The sequence below is a fragment of the Mobula hypostoma genome, chromosome 7, assembly GCF_963921235.1.
Source record: "Mobula hypostoma chromosome 7, sMobHyp1.1, whole genome shotgun sequence".
Lineage (NCBI taxonomy): Eukaryota > Metazoa > Chordata > Chondrichthyes > Myliobatiformes > Myliobatidae > Mobula > Mobula hypostoma.
Window position 1 is genome coordinate 60677271 of NC_086103.1, and position 17092 is coordinate 60694362.

The window sequence follows — 17092 nt, forward strand, 5'->3', positions numbered from 1 at the left end:
TGCTTCTATCAGTGACACATGTACTCTTAGAAAGTGTGATATATTTCCCTTATTTGGTGTAGCTCCTGTTCTCCTCAACAAGTGGCAGAGTTCTGCCGAAAGGATTATACTTGAGTAATAACTAAATCAACATGAAGAACATCAAGGTAGTTAGAAACATAGAAAACCTACAACACAATACAGGCCCTTCGGCCCACAAAGCTGTGTCAAACATGTCCTTACCTTAGAAATTACCTCGGGTTACCCAGAGCCCTCTATTTTTCTAAGCTCCATGTATCTATCCAGGAGTCTCTTAAAAGATCATATTCTCTTCCACCACTATCACCGGCAGCCGATTCCACGCATTCACCGCTATCTGCATAAAAAACTTACCCTGACATCTCTTCAGTACTTACTTCCAAGCACCTTAAAACTGTGCCCTCTCATGCTAGCCATTTCAGCCCTGGGAAAAAGATGTGAAGGAATGCTAATGTATGTTATTGAATTATGAACTACATGCTGAAACACGAGGGTAAATGAAAGAAATCCATGGATATGGTTGGTTGGTCTCGAAGTAATTAGGCAAAGGGAGTAATCATGAGCTCCCCCACCCCAACATTCTATCATTGTCTTGGATGTTTTGCCTATTGTTATTGATTACATTTCTTGGAAGTGGGATGAGAAGGAGTATAATTAGTTTCTAATAGATAATGAGAGAAAATAATATAAATTTCTTCTTAGTGCAGTGATACACTTTGTCTTTCTTTACTGATGTATTGATATCTGGAGTGGTTTAGGAATGATTGGCCATGGGTGCGATTCCACAGTTGATCCAATGATATCAGCTACTCTGCTAAGCACCCCATCTTGTGGTTGACTTAAGAACTGTTAAGACTGGCACGTGGGAAGTTCTGAATGCCAGTTGATACTGGCAAGTGAACTTGAAGCCTCCATGTGAAACCTCAGAACTACAAGCTAAAAAAGTCTCATCTTCTGAATGGCTTCATCATTAGCATTGCACACTCAATAATCAAAAGGTAAGGTGTGCTTCTGTTGTAGAATCAAGTCACCAATTGAAAATACTTTTAGTAATACATTTCACTTCATGCACTTTATTCATTAAGGGATTATAAAGCCTTTTCAGATTTTGGTGTCTATTATTTGCATTCATAAATGAGTATTAAAAATAATTTGGATTTTTATATTAGATTCATTTTAAACATAGCTAATCAGTATTTATACCGAAATTTTGGTATAAGTCTTTTAATTACTGACTGCCCTTCATGGCTGATTGTACTGGCATTTTCATTAGTAATTCCTAATAATAAATGTCCAATTCACAAATGATTAATTTAAAAATTTAGCTTAATCTAATTAATAAAAAACTATCAAGATTTTTCCTAACAATCTTTTGCAAAAACTAATAAAACAAACATGGTAATTAAACTTAAATCCATGACTCATTGATGTTGATATTCTCATTACAATCAATCATAGTTCTAGATGTAGCATTTTTAATAAATGTATTTGCCATTAACCTTTGCCATTTCTGATAATACGTTCATATCATTGTAATACTTAAAGCTGCACCTTTATTTAATATAGTGACGACATAATTGAAATTGAACATGTTTGCTAACGTGTTGCAAATATGCTATGAAGACATCGAAATATACTACATAGGACTGGCATTCTCATCGCACCTTCTTCCCTATCATTCATTTTGAATTGTAACTATGTTGATATTGTTGCCCATTTTTAAATATTTAAGTCCACAATTTCTGATTTTAAATTCACCAGTCCCTCAGATCAGTGTTCAATATTTATGAAGCTGACAGCGATATTTACAGATAACAATGACAGAAAATGCTGGAAATATGCAGCTTGTCGGGCAACATCTTTTGAAAAAGAACAAAGTTAGGATTTAATCTCAAAGACCCTTCTGGACTGTCCCACTTCTCCTAAAATGATATCCAGCCTGAAATATTAACTTTGATTTTTTTTTCTTTTTACTGATGCTGCCTGGCCTGTTCAGTGTTTCCAGCACTTTCTATTTTAGTTTTCACTTATCTAGCATCTGCGATTTAATTCATTTATATTCACTGATTTAGTTAAAAGTTGCTTAGCTTTTTCTTTAAAACCTTTCTTAATTAGTTCTGATAATTCTAACAGTTTGCTTTTAACCATACGTCATTGCACATGAAATTGTTAGGATTTTATGCTGCATACACTATTGCCAGAATAAGTAACTTAGAATGGTGCGTGCACAATGAAGAAACACAGATTTAAAAAAGGAACTTTGATATGCATTTGAGGAGGTAGCAAAGCGGATAATAGATTAGCTGTCACTGTCCTGCTCACTAGATCACATTCAGTTCGGTAAAGAAGATGTAGGTCAGCTCCCTTGTTTAATATAAAATGGCATAAACAACCACAGTCACACAATCTGAGCCTTTACTTAATAGGTTGTGTGTCCAGATTTCATCATTGGTTATGACACCAAAATAATTTTTGCTTTTAAAAGGCAATTGTGCCTCTGAATTTTCCTTTGTGTGAGGATTTTAAACTATGGTTATTGCAATAGTCAACAGTAAGCATATCATTTGAAACATGTAAAACTCAGATGCATAATACATAAATTGAAGAATGTAAATTTTATGGTTTTCGGAAACATATTAAATCTAATGGATCCTTTAGGAAAAATAAGCTTTTAAAAATCTGAACAGTGCTATCCTAATACCATGCCGCATAATCTACAGTAATTTGAAAAACTAGTATTGGAAGTTATATCGCAGTATAACTACCTCAATGGTTGTTTTCTATTTTATCATATTCTATTATACATTATAAACCACACCTGTTTCTGGTTGAAGTAATGCACAACAGATGGTTAATTGTACATCTCCTCCTGCCAACACGAATAATTCACTTCTTGTGATGATTGAATGTAAAATAAGAAATTGTGTATTATTCAGCCTCTTGTATCAAGTGTTCCATCAATTTTTCCACTGTAAAAACATCAAATTGATTTCCTGCAAAACTTTAGATTAAAACACACACAAAAATATTTTTAATTACCAGACTGAATGTGCTGATGAAAGCTTCAGGCTATACATTACCGTAGATGTTTTAACAGGATTATTTGTTCCGTTAACTTTATTATAAATACTAAGAAAGATTTCACGTATTTTTTATGTATGAAACTCATCTTTGTTTTGTTGGGACAAGTCCAAGTGTTAACTATTTGTAACTTTTAGCTTCTCAGTACAAAAACAGGAAATTGAGCAGGTTTGTAATTTGATTGTTCATTCAGTAGCATAAATGCCTTAACTCAGAATAGCAACATAGAGCATGTCCAGTTTGCACAAACTTTGTCTTGTTGCTTTCATAAAAGTTTCAAAGATTCAAACCTGAGCAGTTTATTGTATTCGGGGAATTGTGACAGTGCAGCACTGAGGAGCTCGCAAAGTTATTGAATTAGCAATATCACAGAAATTTTACTCCGACTTAAACTTCAAACAGGGAAATGATTTTGTTTTATATTCGGTCCAGGGCTGTGTGCATCAAATGCATTTAATTGCTCACCTCTGGTTGCCCTTGAGAAGTCCTTCTTGAACGTCTGCAGTCTTTTAGGTGTGGCTTCACCAAAAAAGTTGTAAGGGAGAGGGATCCAGGACCTTGAATTATTGATGGTGAGGGAATGGTGATATATTTCCAAATCAAGATTATATGCAGCTTGGACAGCAACTTCCTGCTGGTGGTATTCCCATCCTTTTGCTACCCCTGTCCTTTTAGCTCAAGAGGACATAGGTCTGCAAGGTGCTGTGTGAGAGTTTTGGGGAGTTGCTGCAATGCATTCTGCAGTTAGTACAAACTCACAACATTGCCGTTAGTCATGCCACCAAGTTCTCACTTTGAAAACTTCAGCACAAGTAACAGTAAGGGAGAAAACTACGGGAAGTTTGGCCTGTTATTGAACCTTTGCTCCTATCTGGACTTTCTTGGTGGTCATTCATTGTCCTCTTGCATTGGAGAGATTGGTCTTAATGATCTCAGGATGCATCTGTAGCTAGCAGACAGGAGTTCCCTTATCCTCCTTTAAATTTAGAGGGCTTTCCAGCCCCACTGATATTTAGCCATTGAGTCAACAATGTGCTGATCTTCAGGGCATTCACCCTTCTGTGTTTCCAGTGAATGTCCTCTTTTAGCCCCATTTTCATTGTCATGTTTGGAAATGTCAAGTTTGCTTTCAATGCAGAGTCTCACAGGAGAGGTGTCATCTCCAAATAAAGAACACCATTCAAGGAACCTTGGTCAGGCTCATTTGAACTAGGAAGGATAAGTAGATATGCCTTCCTGACCCTCTCCCGGTAATATGAGGGAAATACTAATTGGAATGTTTTTCAACTGATGGTGTTTGATCGAACAATAGCAACATTTTTCCTTCACATCCTCTTGACCAAAACATTTCACTTCATTCAGTATGGTTTTTGGATATTTCATGGTAAACAAAATACATTAGAAAATCAAGGGAAGAAATCTATTACTGATAACTTGTCAGGGGAATTACCACAGAGCATTTTGTAATGATGGGAGGAAAACTCCCGCTCTTCCTGAGCCCTCGCAATAAGTTAAAATTTGAGCTGTTGGGCTCCCTTCTACTTGAACACCACTCAGAGCTGAGCCCTGAAGTACATATGAACAGTTATTAAGGAATGAGGTGAACAATAATTCCCCAGCATGCCACATTTCCACTTAGAAGAGAGCCCCTACATATTTCCCCATCATTATTCCATGATACAATGACCAACTGCAATTATTTCAATTTTTTTAAAATTTGCTCAGTGATTGATCAGTGAAACTATCTTTCTGAATATGAATACCAAGTATTTTCTTGAACTTTGCTTCCATGTCCAAGTATGTTTTTTGAGAGAATTTTAGAAGATGACATATAATGTAACTAAAATGAAAACACAAAGGTAAAAAGGTTAGAAAAAAATGAAAATGGAGTAAATATCTTAAGAACGAGAAAGAGATGGTGCTGGAGTAGAAAGAGTGAAGAATGTGGATCTGATGTTTATAAATGCCATTAATTCTCAGACCTTGTATCAGTCTTCATGAGTTAATATAATACTGGTCAAATGATATCTTAAGTGAAATTAACTCTCTTAATGTACCATTACTATATATTCCATGCCACATTGCAGAAGCTGAATACAAAATGAGCTGGCCCAGTTACATCAAGAAAATTAATTCAATAAATATGGAGGTCTGATTTTTACTACTCACTTGGAAACAACATCAAATAAATAGCCCTTTCTATATTTCACAGTGCTTCATGTAACTACAGTTAATTTGATAAATTGGTTTATTATCTTCACATATACCAAAACTTGGCTTGCGTGCTCTCCATACATGTCATTTCAATACAACAGTGTATTGAGTTTGCACTATTGAAAACAATAACTAAATGCAGAATGAAGTGTTACATTTACAGAGAAAGTGCAGTGCAAGTAAACATTAAGGCCATAACGAGGAAGACTGTGAGATAAGTATCAGGTTTATTATCACCGGCCTGTGACATGAAATTTGTTAACTCAGCAGCAGCAGTTCAATCCAATAAATAATCTAGCAGAGAGAAAAAAAATAATAATAATGATAAATAAACAAGTAAATCAATTATATACATTGAATAGATTTAAAGAAATGCAAAAACAGAAATACTGTATAATAAAAAATAATGAAGTAGTGTCCAAAGCTTCGACGTCCATTTAGGAATCGGATGGCAGAGGGGAGGAAGCTGTTCCTGAATCGCTGAGTGTGTGCCTTCAGGCTTCTGTATCTCCTGCATGATGGTAACAGTGAGAAAAGAGCATGCCCTGGGTGCTGGAGGTCTTTAATAATGGAAGCTGCCTTTCTGAGACACCATTCCCTGAAGATGTCCTGGGTACTTTGTAGGGTAGTACCCAAGATGGAGCCGACTAGATTTACAACCTTCTGCAGCTTCTTTCAGTCCTGTGCAGTAGCCCCTCCATGCCAGACAGCGATGCAGCCTGTCAGAATGCTCTCCACAGTATAATTACAGAATTTTTTTCAGTGTGTTTGTTGACATGCCAAATCTCTTCAAACTCCTAATAAGGTATAGCCACGGATTAAGAATCCATGTTATCCTATACTGAATAGGAACCATTCAATATTCTTATAACAATGGAGTCGAAGCTGTTCTTGAGCCTGATGGTACATGCTTTCAGGGGTCTGTAGCCGTATAAAGCCAAGATACATCTGGATAGGATGTTTTCAATGGTGCAGAAATTAAAATTGGTGAGGGCCAAATCATCATGCCAAATTTCTTTATCCTCCTAAGGAAGTAGAGGTGCAGGTAAGCTTCCTTGACCATGGTGATATTCACTCATCAGAGCATGAAGCTTTCAACCCTCTTGACATCAGCACTGTTGAAGTAAACAGTAACTTGTGCAGCATCTTCCTTCCTGAAGTCAATGATTGGCCCTTTTGATTTGCTGACATTGACAGAAATATCATTATCATGACATCAAGTGCAGCCGGACGTGAAGGTTGAAGGGTGATATTACAGAGGTATACAAAATTAGGCATAGATAAAGTGGAAAACCCATGTCTGTTTCCCATGGTAGAGGTGTTTAAAACTACAGGGCAAATGTTTTAGGAAGAGGGAGCAGGGTTAAAGGGGATCTGAGGGATACATTTTTCACACATGGAGTATTTGGTATCTAGAATGAGTTGCCAAAGGAGATGATGAAAGCAAGAGTAGTAACAACATCTATGAGGCACCTGGGCAAGTATTTAAATAAGCAGAAATTCAATTACTGCAGGCAATTGAGGTGAATGCAGATAGGCATGATGATCAGCATAGATGCATGGGCCAAAGGGCCTATTTCTGTGCTATACAATTCTGTGACTCCATGACAGTCATTTTGGTGACAACCCAATCACATAAAGAACCAAGGGTGAATAACCAATGAGATTAGTTTCCCATGACTTTGATTCATCAAGCACTGCCCTATTTCTCAAATAGTATTATCCATTGAATACAACCTCTGACAAGGTAATATTCCTTAAGCACACATTAAGACATTGGTTTTGATTCAGTTTTAAAGCACTGAAGGAGGATCTTGATTTTGCTATGTTGTTAAAGAGGAAAGAGGGCATTGTCTGCCCACTTTATATCTGACCAAGAAGTTAATTCAATTATTGCTCTGGTTGCCAATTCACTAAATCTTCACTATTGCCCATTACTCAAAATCCAAAGCAGATCCTTAAAATCTTGCTTTCTAGCTTTAGAGTAATCATGGTACCATAATGAGCCCAAAGTAAAAAGAAAGCTGTACAAACTAATTTGTCTTAAGTATTCTTTCAATTTAATTAAATAATTGTATTATCTGTATTTTTGTTCTTAGCCAATATCAATTCATGGTAACAAATAATCCTGGTAAAACATATACCACATTTTGCTGGATCAAGTAACCATTTTTCTTTTCCTTTCTCCAATTTTGGTACTGTCTGGCGAACTGAAGTGTCACTGCTGGGGTTTTACACCACACACAGGTTCATTTTCTACAAATGAATCTAAGCAGGAATAAGCCACTTGTCTTCTCAGACCTGCCCTGCCATTAATAGAATCCTGACTTTGATTATAAACCCAACTCCTTTCACCACTTGCTTAGTAAGACTATTTCACTCTACCTTAAAAGTATTCAAAGAATCTGCTTCCACACAATACATTAAGGAAGTCTGTTTTACTTAATTAGAGTATTTGTATGCTCACCTCGGGATCAACTACAAGATATCAATAAACTACTTTACGACGTACAACATTTAATTCATCACTTTCAGTGAGGCTACAGTGACTTCTTGATGCCCTAATATTTGTTAACTGCTTGACCAGGTTGCAGTGCTTCAGGATTGCTTTATTCCGATATAATATAATTCATTTTCTTTATATATAGCATGATTGTGCTTTATGCAAAACCAGTATTTTAAATTATTGATTTTAGTATTATTGACTTTCAATCAACATCCATCCTCTTTTTTCTAGGCCTTAGCTTGTTTCTGATTTGAATTACCTTCAGTAACAGAGCCTTAGCTGCCAAGATTTTAAATTCCAGAATTTCTCCCACTCTCAAAATTGTCTTCATTTTCCCTCTCCAAAATCTACCATTTGACTAAGTTTTTGGTCAAATGCTATATATATTCTTATGTGGCTGAATGTAAAATTCCTTTACCGTCAAGTAACCTGAGTCATACTACTGCACATAGATCTTTTGCAAACACAAAGTGCTGGAAATATGTGTCAAATCAGGCAGTATCTGTGGAGACGCAATGTTAACATTTCATTAAAACTGTTGGAATTCAGTTCACTTTATTTATTAATTTCAAATAAGTTTCATCTGCAATTCTGTGACACAACATGGGTTCTATATTGCTGAACTCAGTGTCACTGGATTGCCAAATATGGGGGAAAGCTCTACTCCTCACTCTGTCATGGTATCCGCCTGTACTTTTGCTATCTTCACCCTGAATAGGTTCTGTTTTCTGTCTTGTCTCCCACAAATTGTTGAGTAAGTTTGGTTTCCCCTAGCCTTACCCTATCAGAAATATTCTCCTTGTCCTATCCGTTACCCCCTCACTCCCCCCCCCAGCCCTCAAACACACCTTAAAACTAACTTGTTTCTTCATTCTCCCCGTTTTGATGAAGGGTCTCTGACCTGAAAAGTTGCCATTGGTTTCTTTCCACAGATGCTGCTTGACCTGCTGAGCCTTTCCACCGTCTTGTGTTTTCGTTGCATGTTCTATAACCTATGCCGAATGTATCCCAGAGACTCACTCGATTGAAACGGTTTTATGAATCATTTCCGAGGGAATGATGTAGTCTTTACACTAAACCGGCCACAGATTCAGCTTTATGATTACGGAGCAAATGTATGTGTGTTTGTAAGGCGGGAAGTTCCCTCTGACAGAAGCAACAGCGATGTTGGTTCTGCAGCTGTAGATAGATGAACAGCAGGCTTGTACAGTGGTTGGGCTCTGGAAGCGATGCGCTCGTAGGATTGGGAGTTATTGCGGAACTGACTGCACGGGTCTGATCGTTTCAGTGCGGTGGGAACCGATGACGGGAGATGGGCAGCGCCGTTGCCAGGATCATTATAGATTGCAATCGGAAGTAGTTGACTTTTAATAAGTCGGGGAGCGGTGGGTTGGCGAGGCGACGCCTGTGTGTGTCTCAGCGTGGCCATTTCCACTGTGCGCGCTTCCAGAGATCAGCCGGGGTTGGAGCCGCCAGACGAGCAGCAGCACACACGACCAGCCTCCAGTTGTCCAGATTTCCTTTGTGTGCAGGGCAGGCGGTGCTTTGGAAATTCCCTTCTCAGTCTCAAACCTCCCTGCTTCTATGTTCTTCTAAAGCCACAGTCAACTCGCTTTCATGAGTAGATGGACCTTTTGAAGCCAAGGGTAGAGATAACAAGCCCAGTTACATTCAGTCAGAAAGCCCTCCGCTCTGCCTTGCTTTAAATGAAAGGAAGTGATGGGTAACAGTGCGCAGAAAACACATGCAGGTAGGAATCTCTCGCTCGCTCTCTCTCTCCGCCGCCTTATTCTCTTTCTCTCCCTCTCTTCTGTGCACTATGGATTTTTACAGCTTCTCCCGAAACCAAGCTGAGAACGGCTACATGGCTTCTGATCTAAATCGGGTTTTCCCTTGTCAATAAAGTGCATTTTGGATTTTTGTGTTTGGTGCCGGTTCAGCCTTGTTATTTCAGCGGGTTGTGCAGGTTTCGCCAAACGTGTGGATTTCCGAGTCGCAGTTTACAGTGCCGAGGTTGGCGGATAAGGTTTTTTTTTGTCTTTGACGAGGATTGGAGTGGGTGGGTAGGGGAGATGGTCTTCCAAAGCGAGTCCTAATTTCGATGCGTTTTGTGGGCTGCGATCGAGCCCAGTGTTTGGTGGAAGCTCCGCCGCCGGGGTTCTCACCACTCCTGCCGCCCCTTGGGCTTCAGAGCCGGTTAACATTGGTTCGTATCGCAATCTCCACGGGCAGTTCAGCTGCGAACCAGTTGCGCCCTTTGGGTGTTAGGTGGGAAATTCACACGTTCGGTCGAGCGGTTGATTATAACAAAATAGTGATTTATAGGCACAATAACCTAGGGCTATCAAATGTACCCTTACTGGTCTGACGGCGATTTAAGTCCTGATTCTAATAAAGGTAGTGACCTTAATAGATCAATGACTGCACACTAGATACTCAAATCTCTTTCGGATAGTCGCATCCGGTCCTATGTCACAGTAAGCAATTATAAATTGACCTAGAAGACTCTTCAGTTATAAATATAAAGATATGTAGTCTTACTAGGGCGATTTTTGTATTAAAAGCAGCGACCGGCGGAAGAAATAGGATGCGAGAATCCAGTTCCCAGAGCTGTCAAATGCTTTCGAAAAAAAATAGATCTAGCGCTGCCTGCGGACTAAGCTCCGTGTGACCGTTAAAGATCTACTATCTTTAGTTACAACCAACTGCCTGCATGGGGGTTTCCGCCCTTCAGCTGTCGGAGGAGAGTATATGTTTCAGTTAGTGGGCGTTTCATTGAATTGAGCTTTAAAAGTTCCCAACAGGTGAAGGAACAATGTGACAGTTGCTCCTGGTTACCAACACTTCCATTCGCAGTGCTCCCCGTGCGAGAATGGAATGAGGTTTCTTTTTCTTTGTCAATGTCTAAGCGTTAATTATTAACGCAGGGACCACTGCCTACATCTTCTAATGTACAGATGTAGGAAACAATAGCATTAGAAGCTGTCACGTTCATATTGAATGCAGTAATGTGTGAGGTATGGTATGCTAGCCGTTCCATAGAATATTCGTTTGCAGTGTTTGGAAATAAAAAGCATGACATGTCTTTTAATTCAAGAACTACACTCTCTAAAGACATCAAATTGAATACCTGTGTATGCTCTCTTTAAAGCTGTTCATTGGCGTTAGACAGAGAGTGATATGGCGAGGGCGTGCTCTAAAGGATGTCGAACGTTGTTTCTATTTAAGGGGATGGTACAGTCAACATGTGCTCCATGGGAGCTTCTGGCGCACTTAGCGAAGGGGGTTTTAGAACCGCTGTTGTTCTGTTGCATTGTTCCAAATTGTTGTGTGTGTGTGTGTGTGTGTGTGCTTTTAATTATGTTTTGAATCGTAAAGCAAACGGTTTAACTGAACGTACCACAAACGCAAGTGTGTGTGAGGGCAGCATAAATTTTGAATTTAACCCTTGTAAGAAACTGACTGCCTGTATTTTATAGCCTTCCAGGCGTCAGTTACATTTCATTTTTTTTAGCTGGAAAGTGAAAATCCACATACAGTAGTCCAAACATTCAGTTGAATATTTTGATGCAGAATACGGATTATTTTGACATGCCTCCAACACTGTTTCAGATCATCAGCAATCCATTATTACAATCAGTAATTTAAGTATCTCCTACTTGGAGGTGGTATTAGGGGAATGGTAGGCACAACCTGCACAACACTGAACAGGTACTGGGCGGAGTTCAGTACAATTGGAACCTGTTGACCTTAACAGGATGGAAATGATGAGTGTACAGTAATGGATAATGCAATGGTCTGTTGCAGAGTGGAACTGAATGGCAAAATCGGAGGCCAGGCTAGTCAGACAAACCCTGCTTAGTTTGCCAAAAAATCTTATCCAAACTATTACTTTAAAGATTTAATTGTGGCCTCAGCTGCTCACTTTAGGGGACATTTATATGGCTGATTTCGGGTCATGATCAGGGAAGGCTTTTTAACTCTGGGCTAGAATGATGAATTGACATTGAGGTCTCTGAATTTATTTATTTAGAATGCTGGATGAGAATATGGCAATGGAGGGAACGCCTGGAACAAAAAGACAGTATTTTTATTAACAATTTAGTCTTACTATGCCTTATTCCCTATCTGAAGATGGCTGGTGGAGAAAGCAAATTAACGTACCGTATATATTCTCTTCAGTAGTTGATTGCTGCCCTTCTCTTGTCTACCCAATGACCTGTGGAAATTTTGATGATGTTTGTCTTTACTAGAACTTTCATTGCTATGACCATTCTATAAATCCCTGGCAAAGTTTTTGTACTAATGGGAAGTGCCCCAGTTTTCTGGACACTCATACCGAAGACATCTTAACTCTTATTTGTAATCTTATCCAGATACTTTCCATGTCTTCAATATCCTTTTTAAAATGATGAAAATAACCATGAAGTTTATAAAATGAGCAAAATATATATTAATTTTTTTTAATGTTATTAAAAATATTTTGAAGGGTTTTTATATGTTTACTCATCTTTTATTTTGTAATGTCTGGCAACAGATTCACATCCACCCATCATAAGATAATATCCTCAGATATATTTAGTTTCAAGGGAATAAAAGTAAATGCACTGCCTTAAAAATTCTATGCAAAAATTTAATTCCAGCAATGAAAACTCAACAGAGGAACAAGCCTAAATCTTAAAAAGTAGCACTAATGCCAAGAATGCCACAAATAAAATTCGAAGATCAAAAGAACTAACACTTAATTTACATATATCTTCGGGGTTGCTTAATCTTTTTGTTGGGCCTTTAGCTCCCAGTGGACCATAGGCCATTGATGACCTCCCATCTCCATCTTCCTCTGTTCTGAGCCAGTTTCTTGAGGGTGGACAAGGAGTGTCCCCATTGTCTAATTTTGACCTTGACCTCTCTCCTCCACGTGTTCTTTGTGCATCTTCTTTTTCTCTTTCCTTGGGGATTCCATTTTAATGTCGGCCTTGTCATGTTGTTGGTTGACCTCTTCAAGGTGTGGCCAATCCACCTGCATTTCCATTTGCTTATTTGTATCTCTGGATTCCTGGTTGCTGTTTTCCACAGTGTCTGGTTGGTTATGTTGTCAATCCATCTGATGTTTAGGATCCTTCTCAGGCACTGGTTGATGAAAGCCTGCAGGTTTTGTAGTGTCTTTGTTGTTCTTCAGGTTTCAGCACTGTTTTGACATTTTTGATGAAGATTTTGATTTTGGTTTTCCTTGTTATGACTTTCTTCACAATGCTTAAAAGCACTGTGATCTTGGCTTTGACATCCTCATCTGTTCAACCATATATATTCACAATGCAAGTCTCTTCTTCCAGGGTTGTATCTCTCGTCTCTGTGGGTCTATTGCTGATGCAGTTTATCCTCATCGCTTTTGTCTTATCTACATTTGGTCTTAGACCCAGCATCGTGGAATTAGTGGTCAAGAGTGTTGATTTCTCTTGCATCTGTTGGTTAGAGCTACTCAGGAGGATGATGTCATTGCAAACTCTGGGCATTGAGTTGATGCTACATAGTCCACTGGATTCCATTTCATTTTTCACTTGTATGCTTCATAAATCTGTCTGTTGCTAACAGGAACAGGAAAGGAGACATCCAACATCCCCGCTTCACCCCATTGTTGACATTGAAGCTTTTTAGATTATGAAGACACGCAGTCTTCTTTTATTGTCATTTAGTGATGCATGCATTAAGAAATGATACAATGTTTCCTCTGGTGTGATATCACAAAACACAGGACAGACCAAGACTGAAAAAACTAACAAAACCACATAATTATAATATATAGTTACAACAGTGCAACAATACCATAACTTGATGAAGAAGTCCATGAGCACAATAAAAAGTTCAAAGTCTATCAAATGTCCCACATCTCATGCAGACGGGAGAAGGAAGAAAAATCTCCCTGCCATGCCTGACCATAGTCCAACTCTTGAGTCATCTGAAAACTTTGAGCCTCTGATCAGCTCTCCGACACCGAGTTCTCAGTGCTATCTCTGTCTGTACCATTCGACCTCAATCTTGGTCACCAAGAACAGGCAAAGCCAGGGATTTTGAGGCCTTTCCTCCGGAAGATTCCCAACCGCGCAGTAACAACAGCAGCGAACTGGCGTTTCAGAAATTTCTCCAGATGTTCCTCTGTGCTTTCATGTCTGTCTCCATCAAATCAGAATTGTCCACGGCCCCTATTTAACAGATACAATATCATTTTCACCACAGGCTGCACAGCTGCAGTGCACTGCTCTCTCTCCTCTCACTTTTTGACAGTTTTCCCACATGTATGACTTTGCATGACAAGTTGTGTAGGAATTCCTGATGACATTGGTATTCCATAGTGTTTCATAAGTTTCCATAGGGTGTTTCTCTCTAAGCTATCAGAGGCTTTCTTGTAGTCAATGAATTTGAGTAGAGAGAATTATTCCATTTGAATTACTGTTCTATGAGGGTTGTTTAATGGTATCTGTAAAATTATGAAGCTCTTTACTAAGATAGGTAATGAGAAGATGGCATAGAAATTTTCCTAATACTGGAATATCAGCTGCCCTTACATCCTTCACCACCACCCCAGCCATCTCTGATATAAGATACCATTAGTTTCTTTGTGCTTGGCAAAGAAGCTACATATCCTCCTGAGGTTTCCACTTATGAGGAAGTCTCAAGTTAAAGTTTATAATTTCATGAAAGCCACAATACAGTTTAGTAAAAAAAAAATCAGGAGAAATTAGGCTTCATTGAAGTGCCTTAGGAGAATAATGTATATAGTTATTTTTAAAGGAAATTAAGATTTGTCAAGGTGAGTTTATAAGGGAGAAAGGAAAAATTGATGATATTGTTTTGGTTAGATAAAGTTGAATGTAATTTGGCTAAAAGCAATGTGTTCACTGTTTAGATCAGTTGGGGTGAATGACTTGTTATTCTGCTATGTCATTGGAGGACTAACAAGTAAGAAATATGAGCAAGAGTAGACCTAAATGCTCTTTCCTTATTCTCTGCCATTCATCAAGTTCATGACTAATCATTGACTTCAGAATTCGGCACTGTCTACCATAATCCTTGATCCAGAAATCTTTCAATCTGAATGGTAGGAATCATACTGGTGACCAAATGTGCAAGGTGAGCCGCTTCAATAACTATATCCCAATACAACTCACATCTACAATAATGAAGTGCTTCGAGAGGTTAGCTGTGGCCAGGCTAGAATTTACTCCTGTCTAAGGAGTGCTTGGACCCATTGCACTTCACCTATTGCCACAACAGCTCTACAATAGACACAATCTCACTGGCTCTCCACTCTAATTTGGAGCACCTAGACAACAGCAAAATATATGCCAGGCTTCTGTTTATCAATTACAGCTCAGCATTTCAAACCATCATCCCCTGAGTATCAATTACCAAGCTACTAAACCAGGACCCTGGTGTCTCCTTCTGCAGTTGGATCCTCAACTTCCTCATTAGGAGCCCACAGTCAGTACGGATGTGTGATAACATCTTCTCTTCACTAACGATTGATACAGATGGACCTCAGGGATGAGTACCTAGCCCACTGCTCTACTCTCTTTATGCTCATGGCTGTGTGGGTAAGCACAGTTCAAACCCCATGTATAAATATGCAAATGCCACTACTGTTGTTGGTAAAATCTCAGATAATGACAAGGAGATGTTTACTGCAGGAGTGAGATAGATCAGCTGGTTGAGTAGTGTTGCAACAATGACAACAACAACACAAGACCAAGGAATTGATTGTGGACTTCCGGAAGGGGAAGTCAGGAGAGCACACACCAATCCACATTGAGGGGCTGGTGGTGGTAAGGGTGAGAAGCTTCAAGCTCCTTGGTGTCAGCATCTCCGAGAGTCTGTCTTGTGTCCATCACATTGATGCAGTCCCATAAAAGGCACACCAGTGGCTCTACTTCATTAGCAATCTGAGGAGAATTGGTACGTCACCAAAGACTCTTGCAAACTTCGACATATGTACGTGGAGAGCTTTCTGACTGGTTGCATCACGGCCTAATATGGAGGCTCCAATGCACATGATCGCAGGCAGTGCAGAGGGTTGTAGACTCAGCCACCTCCATCATGGGCACAGCCCTCCCCACTATTGAGGATGTTTTAAGAAGGAGGCATCAATCCTTAAGGACCCTCACCATTTGGGACATACCCTCTTCTAGTTACTACTGTCAGGCAGGAGATACGGAAGCCTGAAGACCCACACTCAATGATTCAGAAACAGCTTCTTCCCCTCCAACATCAGATTCCTGAATGGTCCATGAACTCGTGAACACTACCTCATTATTCCTTTTATTGTACTGTTATTTTGTAATTTACAGTATTTTTTTGTCTTTGTACTATACCACTGCTGCAAACAAGTGTCACATCTTATAAGACAGTGATAAAAAAACCTGATTCTGATTATTGGGATAGGCAAATCTAGAGGTAACAATGGCTTGGGTATTGGTTTAGGCATCAAGTGGACTAAGGTATATGGTGTTGTGCATTATAATGTTATATAAAAAGTAGTATGTGATCAGTGTAGCACTTTTCGTCGCCTCAAGTTGTTCAAAAATGCTTCAAAGCCAATTAACTGTCTTCTGAACTGTTGACATTTTGTTCTGTAGGAAATGCAGCACACAATGCCAGATAGCAAGCTCACAGAAGTATGATCATTTGTTTTTGTAATGATAGTCATTGACATTTATTGGATCAACACTGGGGATAATTTCACACCTCACCTTCAAAATAGCTGTCTTTTGTATCACCTGGGGGGAGGTGAATATCTTGTTCAAAACAATCACACTTCGCTTGCCCTCAGTATTGCACTGGAACATCATTTTAGATTTTTGTGCTCTGGACTCTGGAGTGGGATTATATCATAGCCTTCTGACTGAAGAGGCTAGAAATCTACCAAGTGGCTGACAGCAGACACTTAAAATAGGCATATGAATGCATAGTTTGTAGCTAATCTCTTGATCGAAGTGGCAACAAAGTATTGAGAGGATATGAAGCTCTCTCTTATACGCACCACAAAATAAACATTCAGCTAGTTTGTTTTCATTTATTTTCAAGATACAGCATGGAACAGGCCCTTCTGACTCAATGAGCTGCAACGCCCAACAACCCAACTATATAATCCTTGCCTAATCAAAGGACAAACTTACAATGGCCAACTATCCCACTAACCAGTACCTCTTTGGAATTTGGGAGGAAATTGGAGCACCTGGAGGAAACATACGTGTTCACAGGAAGGAATGTACAAACTAC

General features: G+C 39.0%; 1 protein-coding gene across 2 annotated transcripts in view; it reads left to right on the top strand.

Annotated features, from left to right (window-relative positions):
* Nucleotides 1-17092, top strand: part of neurl1b (neuralized E3 ubiquitin protein ligase 1B) — a 437909-nt gene that overhangs the window by 365515 nt on the left and 55302 nt on the right. Inside the window, exon 1 of one of the 2 annotated variants that reach the window (XM_063053509.1) lies at nt 8702-9569. The exons of the other annotated variant lie outside the window; for it this stretch is intronic. Coding sequence (XP_062909579.1) covers nt 9539-9569 — 31 coding nt within the window. The 5' untranslated portion in view covers nt 8702-9538. Of the gene's footprint in view, nt 1-8701; nt 9570-17092 lie in introns of those variants that run through there. 2 annotated transcript variants of the gene reach the window in all.